Below are 18266 nucleotides of genomic sequence, written 5' to 3' on the forward strand. Positions count from 1 at the left end.
AAGAGATAGTAATACAGCATCCAAAAAAATAAAAGATTTTAAAAAGAGAACTACAAGAAGGGACGCAGGTTTAATATACAAATGTTTTAAATGCCAATATTTTATGTCATTTTGGGAAAGAAAGAAAATGTATATTTTGAATTGAGTATATATTCAATATTGGGATATATATTTATATCTTACAAAGCATTCTTCTCACAATAACCCTGTCAGATAGGCTGTGCAAGTATTATCATTCCTATTTTACAGATGTGGAAACCAAGGCTTACAGATGTTAAAGTAATTTTAACACGGTCACAGAGCTATCAAGTGACCTAGTTAAAATTCACATTCTAAAAAATAAGTCTTTTCATTCACTATACCATGCTTTTTTTAGAATAGGACCTCGTTCTGTTTTGAGCTCTTTCTGGTAGTCCTAATAATGATAATTAATATTTTCACTCACAGAGACATTTATGAAAACATTATTATTAACTTTAAATTAAAGAGAACTCAGGATCTGATTAAACTTGTTAAATTAAGACTTTGATAATGAACTTGAAGACCATGGCATAAGGAGGACTCTAGCATTAGTTTCTCTTCTGAGCCCAAGTAGTCAATTATGTCAATTACCTATTGAACATTTTGAAATGGGTGTCCCACAACCATCTCAAACTCAATATGTCCAAACCAGACCTCATTATGCTTCTCTACCAAATCCAGCCCTCTTCCAAATTTCCTTTTTTTTTTTTTTTAAAGGATATCACCATCTTTCTCATTAGCCAGGTTTGAAATTTCAGGGTCATTCTTGACTCCAGTTATTTCAAACTCTATAAAATATTTCACATCTGTCCCCATTTTTCCACTCACCAGGCCATCACCCTTTTTCTCACCCTCAACACCTCTAACATGGATTATGGCAACAAACTCCTAACTGGTCTCCCAGCCTCATGATTTTCTCTTCTTTGGCCCATCTCCCAAACAGTCACCAAAGAGATGTTCATATTTTACTTAACCCATTATTTTACTGCTCAATAAACTCTAGCACGTCTGTATTGCCTCCAGGACTGAAAAAAAAAAAGAAAAAAATCCTCTTCTTTCTAAATTTAATACATTTAAAGCTCTTCACAACCTGATTCCAAACTATGGCTCCAAACCTATTATACATTATTATTCTTCCACCCATTCTGAGGTTTGGTCTTCCTTCCATTCCTTACTCATTCCTTACCCTTTTCTGCCTCCATTACCAATAAGCATTCTACTCTTACTTCTGATGCTCAGAAACTCTAGTTTTCTTCAAGGTTCATCTCAAATGCTACTTCCTATGTGAAGTCATTCCCAATTCCCTTGGCTGCTAGTTCTTTCCCACCAAAATTAACTTCTATGACTTTGTATTTTACCTTATATGTACTCATATGTGTCCATGTTTAAGCTCCTTGAGGGCAAGAATTATTTAACTTTGACCTTTGTACTCCCACCACCCAGCATAGGGTTTGGCATTAGAAGGTGTTCAACAAAAGCATGCTGATGGATTTTAAATTAATGTACGGTACAGTCTTCAAATAGTACCAGAATGAAATCTCTTCATAAACTACTAAAAGGAGAAAATAATCATGGATCCATATGAATTGTGACAACAGTATTTCTACAAATACAAATGCCTCCTAACTATTATCACCTGCTGTTTCTTTCTCTGGCCTTATGACCTGTCTGCTTAACTAAGAATTTTTAGATTGCTGCACAAATGATCTGAAACAGGGACTCAATTACCCTTATTTACCTAGGACACACTTAGGAGAGGACAGGAGTGAGCCCAAAATATAGTGTAATAGTAGTAAGTAGTTTCCAAATAGGCACAGACGATAAAATGTTCATTAGGATAAAATGAAGGAAAACCCATACTTTTCCTGATGTTTTAGTAATAATGCTATTGACACTGGCCACTTAATATGTATGGCAGCAAAAGATCAAGGAAGAGTGTGCCATATTTTCTACACTATTTTAAATATCATTTAAATAAATATTAAATTCTTTGAATACATGAATTTAAATAAGCATTTAAATACTCAATGCCATTTTAAGTATCATCTTTAAATTTCTGGCTGTAGTCATTATTTGAAGAAAACAGTAATAATAATAATATGAACTGACATTTCTAGAGCATTTTTAGACTTTGTAAAATGCTTTGTATAGCTTACGTCATTTAAGCCTTATAACTCTTTGAGGAAGGTACAATTATACCTTTTTTTTAAAATAAAAATGAGAAAACTGAGGTTTGGATGCTTGTCCTGGTCACCTAGATACTAAGCTTTAAGGGCAATATTTGAAATCATGCTATTCTAACTTCCAGGACAGTGTTTATCCACTATACCACATTGAAACTTTGAGCTAAAGTAATAAAGCTCATTTTCCTCTAGTAAATTGCACTCAAAAAGAGAGATTTTATTTCTTAATGTTGGCTAATCTGCTGCTGTTTTTTCTTTTTCTTTTTTTGATTTTAAACCCTTAACTTCTGTGTATTGATTTATAGGTGGAAGAGTGGTAAGGGTAGGCAATGGGGGTCAAGTGACTTGCCCAGGGTCACACAGCTGGGAAGTGTCTGAGACCGGATTTGAACCTAGGACCTCCCGTCTCTAGGCCTGGCTCTCAATCTACTGAGCTACCCAGCTGCCCCATCTGCTGCTGTTTTTCACATTAGACCAATCACCTAAAACCTACTCATGACAAATGGATAAGGTAGCAACAGGTTTAGACAGAATTTAGGGTAGTGAAAGGAAAAGAGGGCAAAATAGTAGAGGAAAGGATTAAAAATAAAATTTTCATGTTTTATTCATGCCTTTGCTTTTTTTTTTTTTAGGAGTAGTACCATAAAATTCACTCTCCAAGTCTCAATTTTACTGTTTGGAAAATTAGTATTTTATTATTAAAAGTATTAAGAACCATCATTGACTTCAGAGTAGTCAAGTGAAATAAAAGAAACAAACTTTGGAAAAGCTTTGGATAAAAACCACTAAATAAGTGCCACTCGCCTCATGCATTAATTCCGGTTTGAAAAAGATATAATAAAAGTAATCATGTAATTAATCTATAAAACTACATTTAAACACTTCGTTGAATTAAAAGTCTTTGATCCAAGCCAAGAGGAGGATAAACTAGGGAATAAGGCTATTCTTTAGGGCTCTATGTCCCATCCTCTACTTTTCCTTATCTTATATATCACCTATGTTCCATAATTTCCTAAAAGAACCTCCCAGCTATTCAATAACATCCCTCTCAATTGAAAAACTTTCTCTTCCCTTCAGTCTTGGTCACCATATTCCCCACCTAGGGTTTAATATTACATATCTGTGTGAAATTCTACCTCAATTTAAAAAATAGAAGAGCCTACTTCCATATTTTGAGAGACACCTAAGGCCATGGTCTTGAGCTCCTCATTAAATTCAGTCACTTCTTAAGGAGGTTGTATTTTTTCATAACCCTTCAATGAACAGCTAAATAATGTCAATAATAGAAAAAGTAGATAGTTGGAGAGGATCTGCACTGAGGAACACAGATCCCCAATACCCAAGTGGGGAGCGATCTAGAAAGAGGGTGCGCCTATGAATTGGGAAATAATTGGACAAATTATGGCATATAAAGGTAAAGGAACACATAGTACTCTAAAAAGTGATGAAGGGGGAGGTTTTGGAGAAACCTTGGAAGAGTTGTATGAACTGATGCAGTGAAGTGAGCATAACTAGAAGAATAATTTGTAGTCACAACATTGTGGAAACAAATGACTGAAAGACTGAAGAACTCTAATCAATTCAACCGATTCCAGAGGACTGATGATAAAGAATGATATCTACCTAATGAGAGAGAGATGATGAATTAAAAATGTAGAATGAGATATATAATCTTGGACAAGGCTAATGTGAAAATTATTTTGCTTGATTATGCATTTGTTATAAGGAAGTCTCTTTTCCTTTTTATCAGTTGTATGGGAAGTGATAGGAAGAGAAAATAAATGCTTAGTTGAAAAAAAGTTGAAAAAAGTTCAAATTTTAAAAAGAACCAGAGATATTTGATCTAGAAAACATGGGATGGGGGAGGCCATGATAGCTATATTCAAATATCTGAAGGAAAATAACATAAAAATCTGGATTAAACATATTTCATAACACCAGAGAACTGAACTGGGATAAATGTGAGAAGGGCATAGGAAAGCAAATAATCAAAAAACTAACAATTAGAGATGACCAAAAGTGGAATGAATTGCTTCAGGAGGTGGTAGTTCCTCCTCACTAGAGGTCTTCAAGCAAGGGCCAGATCACCACTGTTTAGAGACATGTAGAACATATTTCTATTCAGGTACAGAATGAACTACATGATTTCTGAGATTCTTTCTTACTTGAAATCCAGAATTTTTAGTTAACATAGTATTAGTCTGAAGTCCAAGTTGTAACTGTAGAGTTGTCCAAGTGTATCAGAAAGAACATGGGACAAGGAGTTTAGGAGAGGAGAATCCTAGTCCTGTTTCTGTTTCAAACTCTTTCATTTTGGTCACTTAGCCCCTTTAAAGCCATAGTTTCTTATACAAAAAAAAAAAAAAAATCAATGAGTTAGGCTAAATTCACTCCAGCTTTAATATTTGATGAGTTTATAAGTCAGACAGAATTCAATCACTTAAAAGTCATGTGTGTCATGTCTTAACATCCCATTTCTGAACTTCTGATATTGGTAAAAATGCAAAGGCATTTGCCTTCAAATTGAACTCCATACAATTAAATTCAAACTAAATGATGAACAAGTGCCTACTATAAGCACGGAATTGCCATAGGTACTGGGGACACTAAGTAAAAAATGACACAGATCATGCTCTCATGAGGAGCTTATGGGAAGGGAGGGGAGAAATCAGAATGTATCCCAGAAAGCAAATACAAAGTAATGTCAAGATGGGGGTAGAACCTTTGTGGGATGAGGAAGGGCCTCATCTTGGAGATGGCACTTGAGTAGAGCTTTTAAGGAAGCCAGAGACCCTCTAAGGTAAAGGTGAGAAGTAGGTGAATGCTGGACATGGAGTCCAATGTGCCATGATTTAGCTATGAAAGTGCAAATGGACTAAATGGTAAAACACATGAAAAATCTAACAAATCAAATCAACAAATGCCTATTGAGTATCTCATATATGTGTTGGGTACTAATGGGGACTCAAAGAAGTGTAAGACACGGACCCTCTACTCAAGGAACTTACAGTCTAATTCACAGGATTATATTTAGAATTGGAGGGGATCTTAGTCACCTCGTCCAGTGACTTCATTTTACAGATGAAGAAACTCGGATCCAGGGAGAAGTAACTTAGACAAAATCAAAGCAGTATTTACTAGCAGTATTTACAAAATATTTTAATGACAAAAATGATAAACAATTAGAGTTAATAATAGCATAATAATTAAATATTTATACATTAATATATATTATTTAAATTATAAGTGTATTGATTTATTAATAAAATATCAAATAATTTGAATTAATAATGGTGTGCATAAAATTGAACTAATTCAAGCCAATGTTAGTGTATTAATTTAAAATTTATTTAATAGTTAAAGTTTAAGAGAACACAAGTATATTAATTTATAATTGGAATAATATTAAATATTTAAGTTATTGGGGTATCGATTTATTAATATAATATCAAGTAATTTGAGTTAATAATGGTGTGTATAAAATTGAACCAATTCAAGACAATGCTAGTGTATTAATTTAAAAATTATATAACATTTAACGTTTAAGAGAGCATGAGTATGTTATAGTTGGAATAATATTAAACATTTAAGTTATTGGTGTATTGATTTATTAATATAATATCAAGTAATTTGAGTTAATAATGGTGTGCATAAAATTGAACTAATTCAAGACAATGTTAGTGTATTAATTTAAAATTTATTTAATAGTTAAAGTTTAAGAGAACACAAGTATATTAATTTATAATTGGAATAATATTAACTATTTAAGTTATTGGTGTATTGATTTATTAATATAATATCAAGTAATTTGAGTTAATAATGGTGTGTATAAAATTGAGATAAAAACAGGAGAGATGATTTTTCATAATGATGAAAAAAATATTAAATTTTAACTCACCCTGGTAAGCAGTCCCCACAAACGGCGTCACTGGTGACAGAACAGTTGGTCTTCTGAAATCGATTCACTAAGGCACAATCCAGACAGGATTTGCATTTCTGAAAGCCCCAGTCCTCCTTGAATCTGTGCGGCCTGCATGTCATGCACTGTGCATCCTCCCCATAACCAAAGCCACATTCCTGCGGGGATTAACAAGCAATAGAAAGCCATTCAGACATTGCAAGCGTGAATAAGTAGGGACTGCTGGGATAAAATGAAGACCTAGTGTAATAATTACTGAGGGTAGGCCTTCCTCGATACAAAAGCACTTCTTTCAGCAAGTTCAAATGTGTCTTCCACTGCTAATAATCTCTCTTACTTCTATAAGTATACTTAGTCATCCACTTTATTCAAGAAACCTCTGGGTATTTGAATAATAAAGAGCCGCAAGGACTCCCACTGGTACATTATTACTAGCTTATGGTAGAATTATTGAGCTTTCTTGTTTTCTAATTAAACCAGTCATGTGAATGTTCAGATTCTAAAGTGAATGGCCTATTCAGTAATTCACTGGTAAAGGCATAAAAACAAGCACTTTGATATTGGGGTTCATATCTTAGGTGAAAGAAAATAATGGCATGTAAAATTTCACACGGAATTTGCATGGTTACAAAAATAACCAAATATATGGTTAACTAATGACTGAAAAAGTGTTACTTAAAATTTGATTACCTAATTACATTTTGCAATTTAAGTTCCAATTTCATTTAATAAGGTATGCACATTCTTTTTTAAATCACTCAAACTCTGCAATTTATGATGAAAATGTATTATAACTTCTGGTTTGGATACGAAGAAAAGTGTTTTATTTGTGTCACAAATTATAATCTTAAGAGATCCAAGGGCTGCAAGCTGGGAACCATGTTGAGAATGTGGCCATAGATGTGCAGCCACTATAAGTGTGTGTGTGTGTGTGTGTGTGTGATCATTTAACTTCTCAAAGCCTTAGATTCATGATCCGAAAAATAAAGGGGGTAGAGTATAATGATCTCTTGGATTCTGAAAATTCTTTATCTGCCACATAACTCTCTTTTCTTTAACTTTGTACAATTTGATATTTCTTATATATTCTAAATCAAGCCGAATGGTCTAAAATGACTCAATTTTAAAGCATCCATTAAGTGCTTACTACATGCCAAGCAATGTGCTAAACACCAGGAGCATTAATACAAAGACAGTTCTCACAAGCTGACATTCTTATGGAGGGAGAGCGCACATAGAAAAGAGTGGTGGCCAGGGAAAGATAATTTTGTTTGGAAAGCTGTATCAGGGATTCTCAGATTTTTTCATCTCGGGGTTCCTTTATCCTTGGTACCCAAAAGAAATTTTGTGGGTTACACCTATCGGTATTTATCATATTAGAAATTAAAACTTATAGTTGTTCATTTCATTTTTTTTTAAATTTTAAACCCTTAACTTCTGTGTATTGACTTATAGGTGGAAGATTGGTAAGGGTAGGCAATGGGGGTCAAGTGACTTGCCCAGGGTCACACAGCTGGGAAGTGTCTGAGGCTGGATTTGAACCTAGGACCTCCTGTCTCTAGGCCTGGCTCTCAATCCACTGAGCTACCCAGCTGCCCCCATTTCATTTAAATAATAATAAATCCATTACATGTTAACATAAAGAACAGATTTTTATTTTATAAAATAAATATTTTCAAAACCAAAAAAGTTTAGTAAGAAGAGTGCCATTTTTGAAATTTATTTTTGCAATCCTCTTATTTCAAGTATATGGGGGGAGGGCTGCTGGGTGACTCAGTGGATTGAGAGCCAGACCTAGAGAGGGGAGGTCCTAGGTTCAAATCTGGCCTTAGACATTGCTTAGCTGTGTGACCCTGGGCAAGTCACTTAACCCTTATTGCAAGCCCTTACTGATCTTCAGTCTTGGAACTGATATACAGTATTGAGACTAAGAAGGAAGGTAAGGGTTTAAAAAAAAGTATATGAAGAAAATCTAGGCTCACAAAAATACATAGTTGGAAAAGGAAAATTTTAATAGGCAAATAATATATTGGTATTATTAAGAAATAGTTTTGACCTTGCAGACTCCCTGAAAAGGTCTTGGGGACTCCCTGATGTTCCCAGACAACAATTTGAGAACTGCTGAGTTACAAAGGTCAGAGAGGAATAGACTGGCCCAGGATCTTCCATCTCGAGACCTAGCTACCTTCGCTGCTCCTTGGTAAATACTTCTTGGCAGTGACAGAGTTGAGTTCATCATGGTACCCTCATGAATGACTGAGGCAACTACCAGTCAGAACATGAAGCCCTGGGGGTAGAAGTTCAGGGGATAACAGGGTTCAGAGTGCAAGTCGTGACCAGGATAAAGGCAGTCACCCTTGTTGTGCCCCAAGCAACTCTTAAAATTATAAATTGCAGAGCAGATGTCAATCTACAGTGGTCAAGGGAGTTTCCTCACTGGGACCTCCCTAAATAAAATCATAGTTTCAATAAAACAAACCAAAAAACCTCCCCCCTCACTATCAACAAAAAGAGAAGAGAGGAAGCCAAAATGGAGCACATTTGGATATAATGTGTATCAGAGGAAACTTATTTCATACTCATTTCTTGATGAGATAACAAGCAAAGTCGAATTCTTTCTTTTCCTTAGGCCTTTCACATCTTACGTTCCCTTCAAATGTCTATTTGCCACTATACTAAATGGCTTTACACTCCTATTTTTTTGAGTTCTCATGTCTGCTTTTTATAGTTTCTCTCTATCTACCTTTGTTGTCAGCCTGCTAGAGATCAAGATCTTGCTGCTTCCCTGTACTTTAAATATATATTTTTTTAGAATTGACAGAATCAGTTCCGAAGCAGAAGAGCAGTAACTCTTCTGTTACTGTTACCAAAAAAGAAGAGCAGAAGAGCTACGTAACTGGGGTTAAGTGACTTGTCCAGGTCTACATAGTTAGCAAGTGTCTGAGTCTACATTTGAACCCAGGACCTTCAATCTCTAGGTCTGGCTCTATCCACTAAGCCACCTAGCTACCCTTACTTCCCTATACTCTTCATTGGCAGTCTCTTGTTCCCTTTTCATTTGAAGCTTCTAAACTGCTATGTATGCATATTTATAAACATACACAGTTGTTTACAAGGAGGAACCTGAAATTAGGAGAGAGATCAGGAAAGGTTTCATGTAGAAGAAACTAGAGCTTGAGAAGAAACTGGAAAGAAAGCAGAGACTCTAAGAGACAGAGATGCTGGGGGGGGGGCGCAGCTGGGTAGCTCAGTAGATTGAGAGCCAGATCTAGAGATGGGAGGTCCTAAGTTCAAATCTGGCTTCAGACACTTCCCAGCTGTGTGACCCTGGGCAAGTCACTTGACCCCCATTGCCTAGCCCTTACCGCTCTTCTGCCTTGGAGCCAATACACAGTATGTACTCCAAGATGGAAGGTAAGGGTTAAAAAAAACAGAGAGAGAGAGACAGAGATGCTTTCCAGGCACAGAGGAGAGTCATCACCAAGGCACAAAGACCAGAGCTTGTGTCATGTGTGATAAACAAGCAAGAGAGTCCATACATTTTATGAAACATCTAGTGGAAGGTAGAGTTAATATTTATAGTAAGTAGCCTTTGAAGGGATTCTTCTAAAAAAAATCTCAGGACTTTAGATACTGCGACTTTATGATCTCTATTTTAATTTCTCGGAAGTCTTCTTGATCACTTTGGATTATTAGTTGAATTCTGCCTTACTGAGGTAAATGATGATGTGACTTTTGGATAAGTGAGGTGTTTTTAATCATCTCTGGCATTTTTAGCTGGCCAACTAAATACTAGAAGAGTGATTTTTGTATCTTTGACTAGTTTTAAACTGGCCAAGTTTTAAAAAATTAAACAACTGAGCTGAATGACCCTGGGCAAGTCACTTAACCCCAATTGCCTAGCTCTTACTCTCAACCTTAGAACAATATTTAGTATCGATCTAAGACAGAAGGTAAGAATTTAAAAAAATAAACAATTTATATATTTCCAGATTACAAATTTCTCACACTGGGTACTGATTATATGGATATTATAAGGCATTAATATTATACCTTAAGATGTCAGGCAAAGCTTAGGTTGCCCTTTTATTTCCTGTTAGTGGATTTATTTTTCAGAGGCTAGAACTAAGGTTGTTTATACCCACTAATTTTTAGGGAGTATTTTAAAAAATTTCAAAAGATGACACTGGAAGTCCATTATAATTTAAAGAACCACCACTACCACCACCACCACCACCACTACCACTTTAAAAAACATAATCCAGCTGGCAGATCATAAAATTCTGGGAACTCTATGCAGTGCCTGTTCAACCCAATCCCATAAATCTTAAAAAGACTAGAATTTCAGAGAAGTTGTTTCCAATTATCCAAAGAAGTAAATTATAGTGTGTAGGATATGATTGTTTGGGGCACAACAAAGAAAACTTATCAAAGCATTTAATACTCATAGACTTGATCTGTCACATTTCTGATGCATCATAAACATCAGAGTCACTGTAATTACTTTAGATGCCTCTAATAAAGTAAACAGCATATAAATATTAAATTGCTTACAATATAAAAATTTAAAACACTCCAATGTCTTCTTTGATATAGTCTCATTAAATTAAGTAAAACTATTGGTTAAAGGTGCTTTAAAATTCTTCGCAGTGGAATCAAGAAATACCTAGGAGATGTGAATCAAAAGAACAGAAAGGAAATATGTAGAAAAATGGGGTTTAAAAATAGAATATAAAAAGAAAAAGAAGAATCTTGTTTGTTCTACCTGTTAGCCCAAAGGGGCTCATTCTAAATGTCAGATCTTTAACTCTTCTGTATAAAATTAGCAGATAAGTAAGTGTGATTCTTGGAAATAGTTTCTTTTAAAATGTCATGATCTCCTTAAATGACCTCTCCCTTTTGGATTTCAGGTCACCATTTTAGTGTTAGACTTCCAAAGGTAGTAAAGCTTTTAAGCAGTGAGTCTAATCTGAAAATTACTTGGTATGAGCCTCCTGATTATTTGATACCAAATCATCTCTTTGTCTTTTACTAAATTGACTAATTGTTGCACTGGACTAGAAAAACAGTAGACTTTCAAAGCAGCACATCAATTGTTCTGAAAATTCTTAGTTTATGGACTGCTTCTGGGAAGTTGGGCTCATGGAATGAGCTCAATATTTCTTGAGGCTTTTACCAGCTACTGTTGGCTTTTTCTGTAAAATAATTTCATACTGGCAGAAATGGAAGGCAGAACATGATGTGGGGACGGTTTTGGAGATGTAGGCTCTTAGTCATCTTATTCAGTTAGGTTTTCCACATATATAATTCATCCTTCACATCCTCTTCTTAGCTTCCTTCCAGACCCAGCCCAAATGTTACCTTTTACAGGAAATCTTTCCCATCCTTCTTTTCTGAGATCTATTATGTGCCTATGTATTTCTATGTATCTATGTATGTATCATCTATCTGAGACAGTTATTTACATGTTGCCTACTTCATTAGAATGTGAGCTCATAGAGGACTACAAGATCAGTGCTGTTACCTATTTTTGTATCGATATCACTTCTAACTGAAAAGCTTGTTGACTAACTTCCTGTGTCAAAGAACAGCCTCCCTCTGATCTTGAACTAACTACTGAATATTAATTTTCATCTCTACACTTAAAGAGTTGGTGGGATCCAACTGCTTCATTATATTCAAGCTTAAGCTATGGTTGAATCCACCCTGTAGCCCCACCCTGTAAGCCCCAGTTGGTGGACTTCCCTCAATAAAATTGCTCACCATAAACCTGCCACAATCACCCTTCTATCTTTTCTCCCTCCAAAATAGCATCGGATGCAAATTTTATCATACAGAAACAATGATCTCAAGCTGGAAGGGACCTTGGAAGCCAACTAGTCCAACATTCTTTTCTCACCAGTGGGGAAAAGGAGATTCAGAAAGGATAAGTCATTTGCTTAGTCGCACAGGTAACAAAAGTCAGCAGTTGCACTCAAATCCTATGACTTCAAACCAAGGTCAGTTTTCTTTGTATTGCAAAAAAAGAGATGTACCTTTCACTAGAGAAAAGTCTGTTTACTACTTGGAAGATGCTCACAAAATAGAAATAGTTCATGGGCCAATAATTTCAGAACCAGAGAATGGTCTGGAGTAGTATTTATTTGTGCTCAGCCTGAGGTAAAGTTTTTTTTTCCACAAAATTTGAAAGCCAAGTGATTATTTTCATATTTATTCTTAATAAGTTATTTGCAGATAGATTTGAGAGTATCAAAATGAATTAGATTAATGTGAGTGGTATTTAGAATTTGGTCCTCTTCCTTTTAATAAAACAGCCCCAATTGTTTGTTTTTTTCCCATCTTTGGAGATTCTGTAAGATTCTGGAGTTGCTTTGTTGTTGCTGTTGATACTGTTGTTTATAGAAAAATTAAAAAGCTGGAGTTTGTTAGTATTTGTCAAACATCATTCAGCTCGTAAGTATAATTAAGCCTAAGTAAAATGAGCAACACTTTAATTAAATGGTGGAAATAAGTAGCTTTTATGCCTACAAATTACACTAACGTTTTTCTTGCATCTTTTCACATTAAACTAAAGCTACCTCCAAGTGAAGAAGGAAACTTTAAAAGCATGGAGATAAACATCCACCTATGTGGGAGAAGGAATGTTGTTGTTTATAAGAGTTAATTTTTCATATTAACAAAAGTCATCCCAATAATTGGTTAGAAAAGCTTACTTTGAAAACAGTGCCAAAGACTCCAAGCCTAACTGTTTCCAGTGGTTCATGCAAAAACTAGTTTTCTGATTTACGGCTGGAAGATGCTCATGTTAAAAGCACACTGTTGGCAGTAAGACTTAAAATGCAATACTTGCTGAAGAGGCACAGTCATGGCTGGGCAAATTCTAGACAGTGAAAATTAAAAGTCTAATGTGGTTACTTTAAGAAAACAATATCATGCTCTCCCACAAATCCCAAAGTTTTGTTTATTTTCTTGAATTGAAAGGAAGCCCAATGGCTTCTTCAAATCTCTCCAACTCATTTATGAAGAAAGTTATATATGTATACATACGTATATTTGTTTATATACCTATATGTTTCTTTTCACATTCTTAATACTGAAATAAATAGAATCATCCCATCTACTTTTACCAAATGGAGAAAATCATAATTATCGATTCTATAAATTATAATAGACTAAGTAGGTGTGAGAAACACTGATCTATTACGGAACACATTAAGATAGACCAGACTGGGATAAAAATCTGCAATGTATTTTTCTAGTAACAATGGAAAATTAACTTGGTTCACATTAAAATGGTATCACTTGACTGTCACTTTTAAAGAGCACCATCAGTTTGTTTAGAATCTAGAAACGAGACAGATTACAGTGAATTGATTTCTTAGAAAAAACTGGTTTCTTCCAGAGGTAGCACAGAAGATTCAGTCAGTCAAAAAGCATTTATTAAGCCCCTACTATGTTCCAGACCCTGTACTAAACTCAGGAGATACAAAAAAAGGTAAAGAAGGTGGAACCTGGGGTGAGAAAGTCTTGAGTTTTAATTCCAGCTCTGACACTAACTAGCTGGATAGTCCTAGACAAGCCTCTTTACTTATCTAAGACTCAGTTTTGTCTTTTGTAAAATGAAGACAATGCCTGAACTGCCTATCTAAAAATTGTTATTATGAAGAAAGTACTTTGTACACCTTCAGGTGTTATTTAAGTGAATTACATATACGTAGTCTTTAAGTGAGAAATTATTTAATTAGGCAATTATTGTGATTCAGAAGTTTTTTCTTATAGAAACTGATTCTGAATTGTCTTTCAGCCAGTTTCTTGAGAAAAGGTCTTCAGCAAGATGCCTTATCAGATCCAGAAGCACCCTGTGACCCTTAAAGATCTACTGAAATCACACCATCAAAAGGTAGCTTATGAAGAATGTGAAGGCATGCAGTTGTTGCAAAACTTTGGATTTCTTCCAGTTAGTCATCAACAAACAGTAGTCTAGGGATAGAGCAAGGGTCTTTAACCTGAGATCTGTAAGCTTGTCTTTTTTTTTTCTTAACTGTATATCAACATAATTGGTTTTCTTTGTAATCCAAATAATTCTTATTTTAGCCATTTAAAAAGATTATTCTGAGAAAGGATCCAAAAACTTCAACAGATAGTCAATGGGGTTAAAGACAAAAAAGAGATTAGAAATTCCAGGCTGGGGCATTTTAAGAGATAGGGATAGGGAATATAGTAAGAGGTAGTAAAGAAAATGAAAGAAGACTCAGGGAGTCTTCCCTGAGGAGAGAGGAAATAATAGAAAATGCTCAAAGCAAAAAAATGCTTGCCACTATAGGACTTAACACGTGTCTCAAAAAAAAATCACCATTCAGCAAAGCAAGAAGATTTTTTTCAGTCATTTTTAATTCATACCCTACTTTTATGATCCCATTTGAGGTTCTCTTGGCAAAGAAAGTCAAGTGGCTTTCCATTTCCTTCTCCAACATATTTGAAAGATGAGGAAACTGAGGCAAACAAGGTTAAGTGACTTGTCCAGGGTCATACAGTTAGTATGTATCTGAGACCAGATTTGAACTTAGGAAGAAGAGTCTTCCTGACTTAGGCCTGGTACTCTATACACTGTGCCACCTAGCTACCCCCAAAACCAAGAAGACCTTCAAGCAAATTTGGAAGAATTTCAAGGTTTGCTAAATGATAAGAGATACCCTTTGAATTCATAGACCTATGCAAGCTGGAATATACATATCTCAAAGTACTTTTTCACAATTAAAAGATTAATTAGAACTAGTAAAGATTAATGATTTAAAGAAGCAAAAAAAATGTAATTTTGGAATCAGAAACTGCTTCTGAGGCTTCTTACTAACTAGTAATTGAAAGGAAATGAGAAGAGGTATGGGAAAAACCACTGACCATGAAGGGTAGTGGGATGCCAAAGCTCCCACTTCCTCCAGAGAACGATGGTATACCAGTAGCTTTAAAAAAAAAAAAAAGAAAGAAAGAAAGAAAGAAAAAAAAACCTTGCTACTGAGAACTTTTAAAGGCAGAGATTCAAGAATAAGAATTTAATCCTAGACACCTTGAAAGAAAATAAAGACTTGAAAAACTTCCAAAGAAAATAATAATTAGGAGTAATAAAACCACAGATGGAAATTTTAAGTGTACCTAGCTCTCACCTGCAGCATGTTTATGATCTATCTTTTAAGCCATAGGCATAAACTTTGAATTAAAAAAATAATCAAGAGTATAAGTAATTGTAACCAGAAAAGCTAATGTTACTATAGATAGAGAAACATAGTTTAGGACAAGAACGAGGCAAAGAGAATAGCTTATTCTGTAAGCTTTCCACGTTGTCTGCAATGTGCTGTCTTTTTCATGTCAAAGTAGCTTTAGTTGTGGGACTTCAGTAATTGGATCCAGTACTTCCACTTTCCCATAAATTACTTAAAGATGCTGCTGTTTACTGTACTTTTTAGATTCAAAACACTTAACCTAACCATAATCTCAAGCTTCAATCGAAAAGTTAAAAGAGCTCTCTCTATTTGCATTCATAAAAAGGAAACAAGTAGACCTCTCTTCTAACTACATATTTAGTTTTCTAAGTAAAAATCTCCTTTAGAATGTTATCCAGTCATTTTTAATCATAAATTTAAGAGTCACAAAGCAAAGATATGCAGATGTTACAAAACTGCTAAGCAAATAGGGCTTATTTTTTTAATAATTAGACTTATCTTTTTATACATAAAGCCTGAAAGTAATAATTAACCAAATTAAATAGAACCTATCTTTTAAATGTTTCCACCTTCATAAAAATACCTATGCTTTACTTTTCTTTCATAAGAAAGTCATATGCAATGGTTAAAGATCTTATGTGAGGAACAGAGAAGAAAGATGAACAAATTCACTAATTATAGCAAAGAGTTCTCTTCCTTAAAATGATTAAGAATAATCTTTTACCTTGGTCATAGCCAACTAGTAAATAAAATTGTATTTTGCATTTTGATGAGTGTCAGGAAGCAAGTGTCACACACCATTTTAATTTATTGAGAGCAGAAACAAAGATAGAAAGTTAAATAATTAACCTTTTAGAAAGCAATGTGTGTGGAGGGAAGCTAGTTAGCTCAGTGGATTGAGAGCCAGGCCTAGAGATGGGAGGTCCTAGCTTCAAATCCGGCCTCAGTCACTTCCCAGCTGTGTGACCCTGGGCAAGTCACTTGACCCCCATTGCCTACCCTTACCACTCTTCCACCTATAAGTCAATACACAGAAGTTAAGGGTTTAAAATTAAAAAAAAAACTCAAAAAAATGGAAGGAAGAAAACAGAAAAAAAATGATTTATGGATGCATAAATTACTGAAGTTTTGATCTTCAACCTTGACACATACATTTTTATTGCTTAATATTGATGATGAAGCCCATGTAGTCTAACATTGATGATATAACCCATAGATTCTTGAGATACTTCTCTATGAAGTATTAAGGAACATATGTGATGATGTGGAATATTATCATTGTATGTTCCAATAGTATATCCATTTTACATTCCAATGAAACCAACATTCTGTTGTGACAAAACATGGAAAAACGAAACCTTCCTCATCCAATTTTTCCTGTTGCTTCCAAACATAAACAAAGTTATTAAATATCCTACATCTCTTTCCTTTTTTTCTACAGGTTGATATGGCTGAAGAACTCATCACCTAGTGTCCAGTCTATGGTTAAAAGTCTCGCTGTACCTAGTTATTTTGGTCCATGGCAAAGAGAGACAATCTGTTGCCTGGATCACACTCAAAGCTTCCCCAGCCATCATGGTAGAATCAAATAGACCTTGTGCTGTGCAAGCACAACCTTCAAGAACCCAAGCTCCCTTCTTTGTCATAGCATAACGAGGCAGTGAAATAGAACTTTTGTCTAGAAATAGGGCATTACAAAACCCACAGGATTTGTAATAATTTCCCTTTTTACAACTTCTGCCTTAAATAGAATATTACACAACACATCTATGTTGCTGTTTAAATGGATTTAATTTTAAATAAAGGGAAACATTTAGCATGGATAGGCATAGGATTTAATAAAACACAAAAGTGTTAGATTTTCACAAAATAGATTATTTTGCTCAATATGACAACTTTGAGCTAATGAAAAATAACTGGGATTTCTAAGTCTCATTGTGTTTCTTAAAAAAGTCACCTTGTCCCAGAGTTTTCTAGAAATGTTCAGAAGCAAAAGCTAATAAATTTAATTCAGATTGTCAAGATGAGTTTTGAATTTTTTAGGTTTTATTTCTGTTAACTGTCTCTGATATCATAGATATAAAATTCTTATCAGATATATTCAGCACAAAGACATTTGTCAATCGACCACTTCCCTTGTCTTAAGTGTATTAATTGTGTTTGTGCAAAACCTTTCCAATTATCCATTCCATTCCAATGAAAAGTATCTATTTCATTTTTTGCTGCTGCCTATATTTCCCATTTAGTTAAGATTTTCTCCTCCATGAATCAGTCAATAAGCATTTATTATATGTATATACTATGTGCCAGGCACTATGCTAGGTACTAAAAGTAAAAAGAAAAAGCAAAAGACAGTCTCTGCCCCTGAAGAAGAGGGGAAACAACATCAAAACCACTTTGTAAAAACAATCTTTTTATGAAAAATAGGAAATAACACAATTATATATCATCCACTTTTCTTCTAATTTTTAAAAGATGTAATCTTTAAAATCTAGACCATGTATCCACTTTGAACTTATTGTGGAATATAGTATAACATTTTGGTCTAAACCTAAACTCTGCCATACTAGTTTCCAATTTTCCCAGCAGTTATTAAATAGGGAGTTCTGTCTTGGGTAATTTATGTTTTAAGTTTTATCCAGTGCTGAATTATCGAATTCAACTATTTCTGATTCTTCTTTGTCTAGCCTGTTCCACTGATTTGTATTTTTATTTTTTTAACCATTACCAAATGGGTTTCATGATTAAATTTGAGGTTTGGAGTTCTGCGATTGCTATTTCCCCTTCATTTCTACCTTTTTTTTTTCCTACTTTCTGCCTTTATATTTTAGGTCCTTTGTTCCTCCTAATGTATTCTGTTATTTTATCCACTTCTAAAAAGTACCCCAATGGTAAGTTTGACTGGCATAGTATTAAATTTGTAAA

General features: G+C 34.5%; 1 protein-coding gene across 1 annotated transcript in view; it reads right to left on the reverse strand.

Moving 5' to 3' along the window:
• TNFRSF19 (TNF receptor superfamily member 19) overlaps positions 1-18266 on the reverse strand; it is a 67511-nt gene that overhangs the window by 34801 nt on the left and 14444 nt on the right. The window contains exon 4 of the mRNA XM_044668970.1: positions 6103-6281. Within this exon, the coding sequence (XP_044524905.1) occupies positions 6103-6281 (179 nt within the window). The remainder of the gene's footprint in view (positions 1-6102; positions 6282-18266) is intronic.

The sequence above is a fragment of the Gracilinanus agilis genome, chromosome 3 (assembly GCF_016433145.1).
Source record: "Gracilinanus agilis isolate LMUSP501 chromosome 3, AgileGrace, whole genome shotgun sequence".
NCBI classification, from domain to species: Eukaryota; Metazoa; Chordata; class Mammalia; order Didelphimorphia; family Didelphidae; genus Gracilinanus; species Gracilinanus agilis.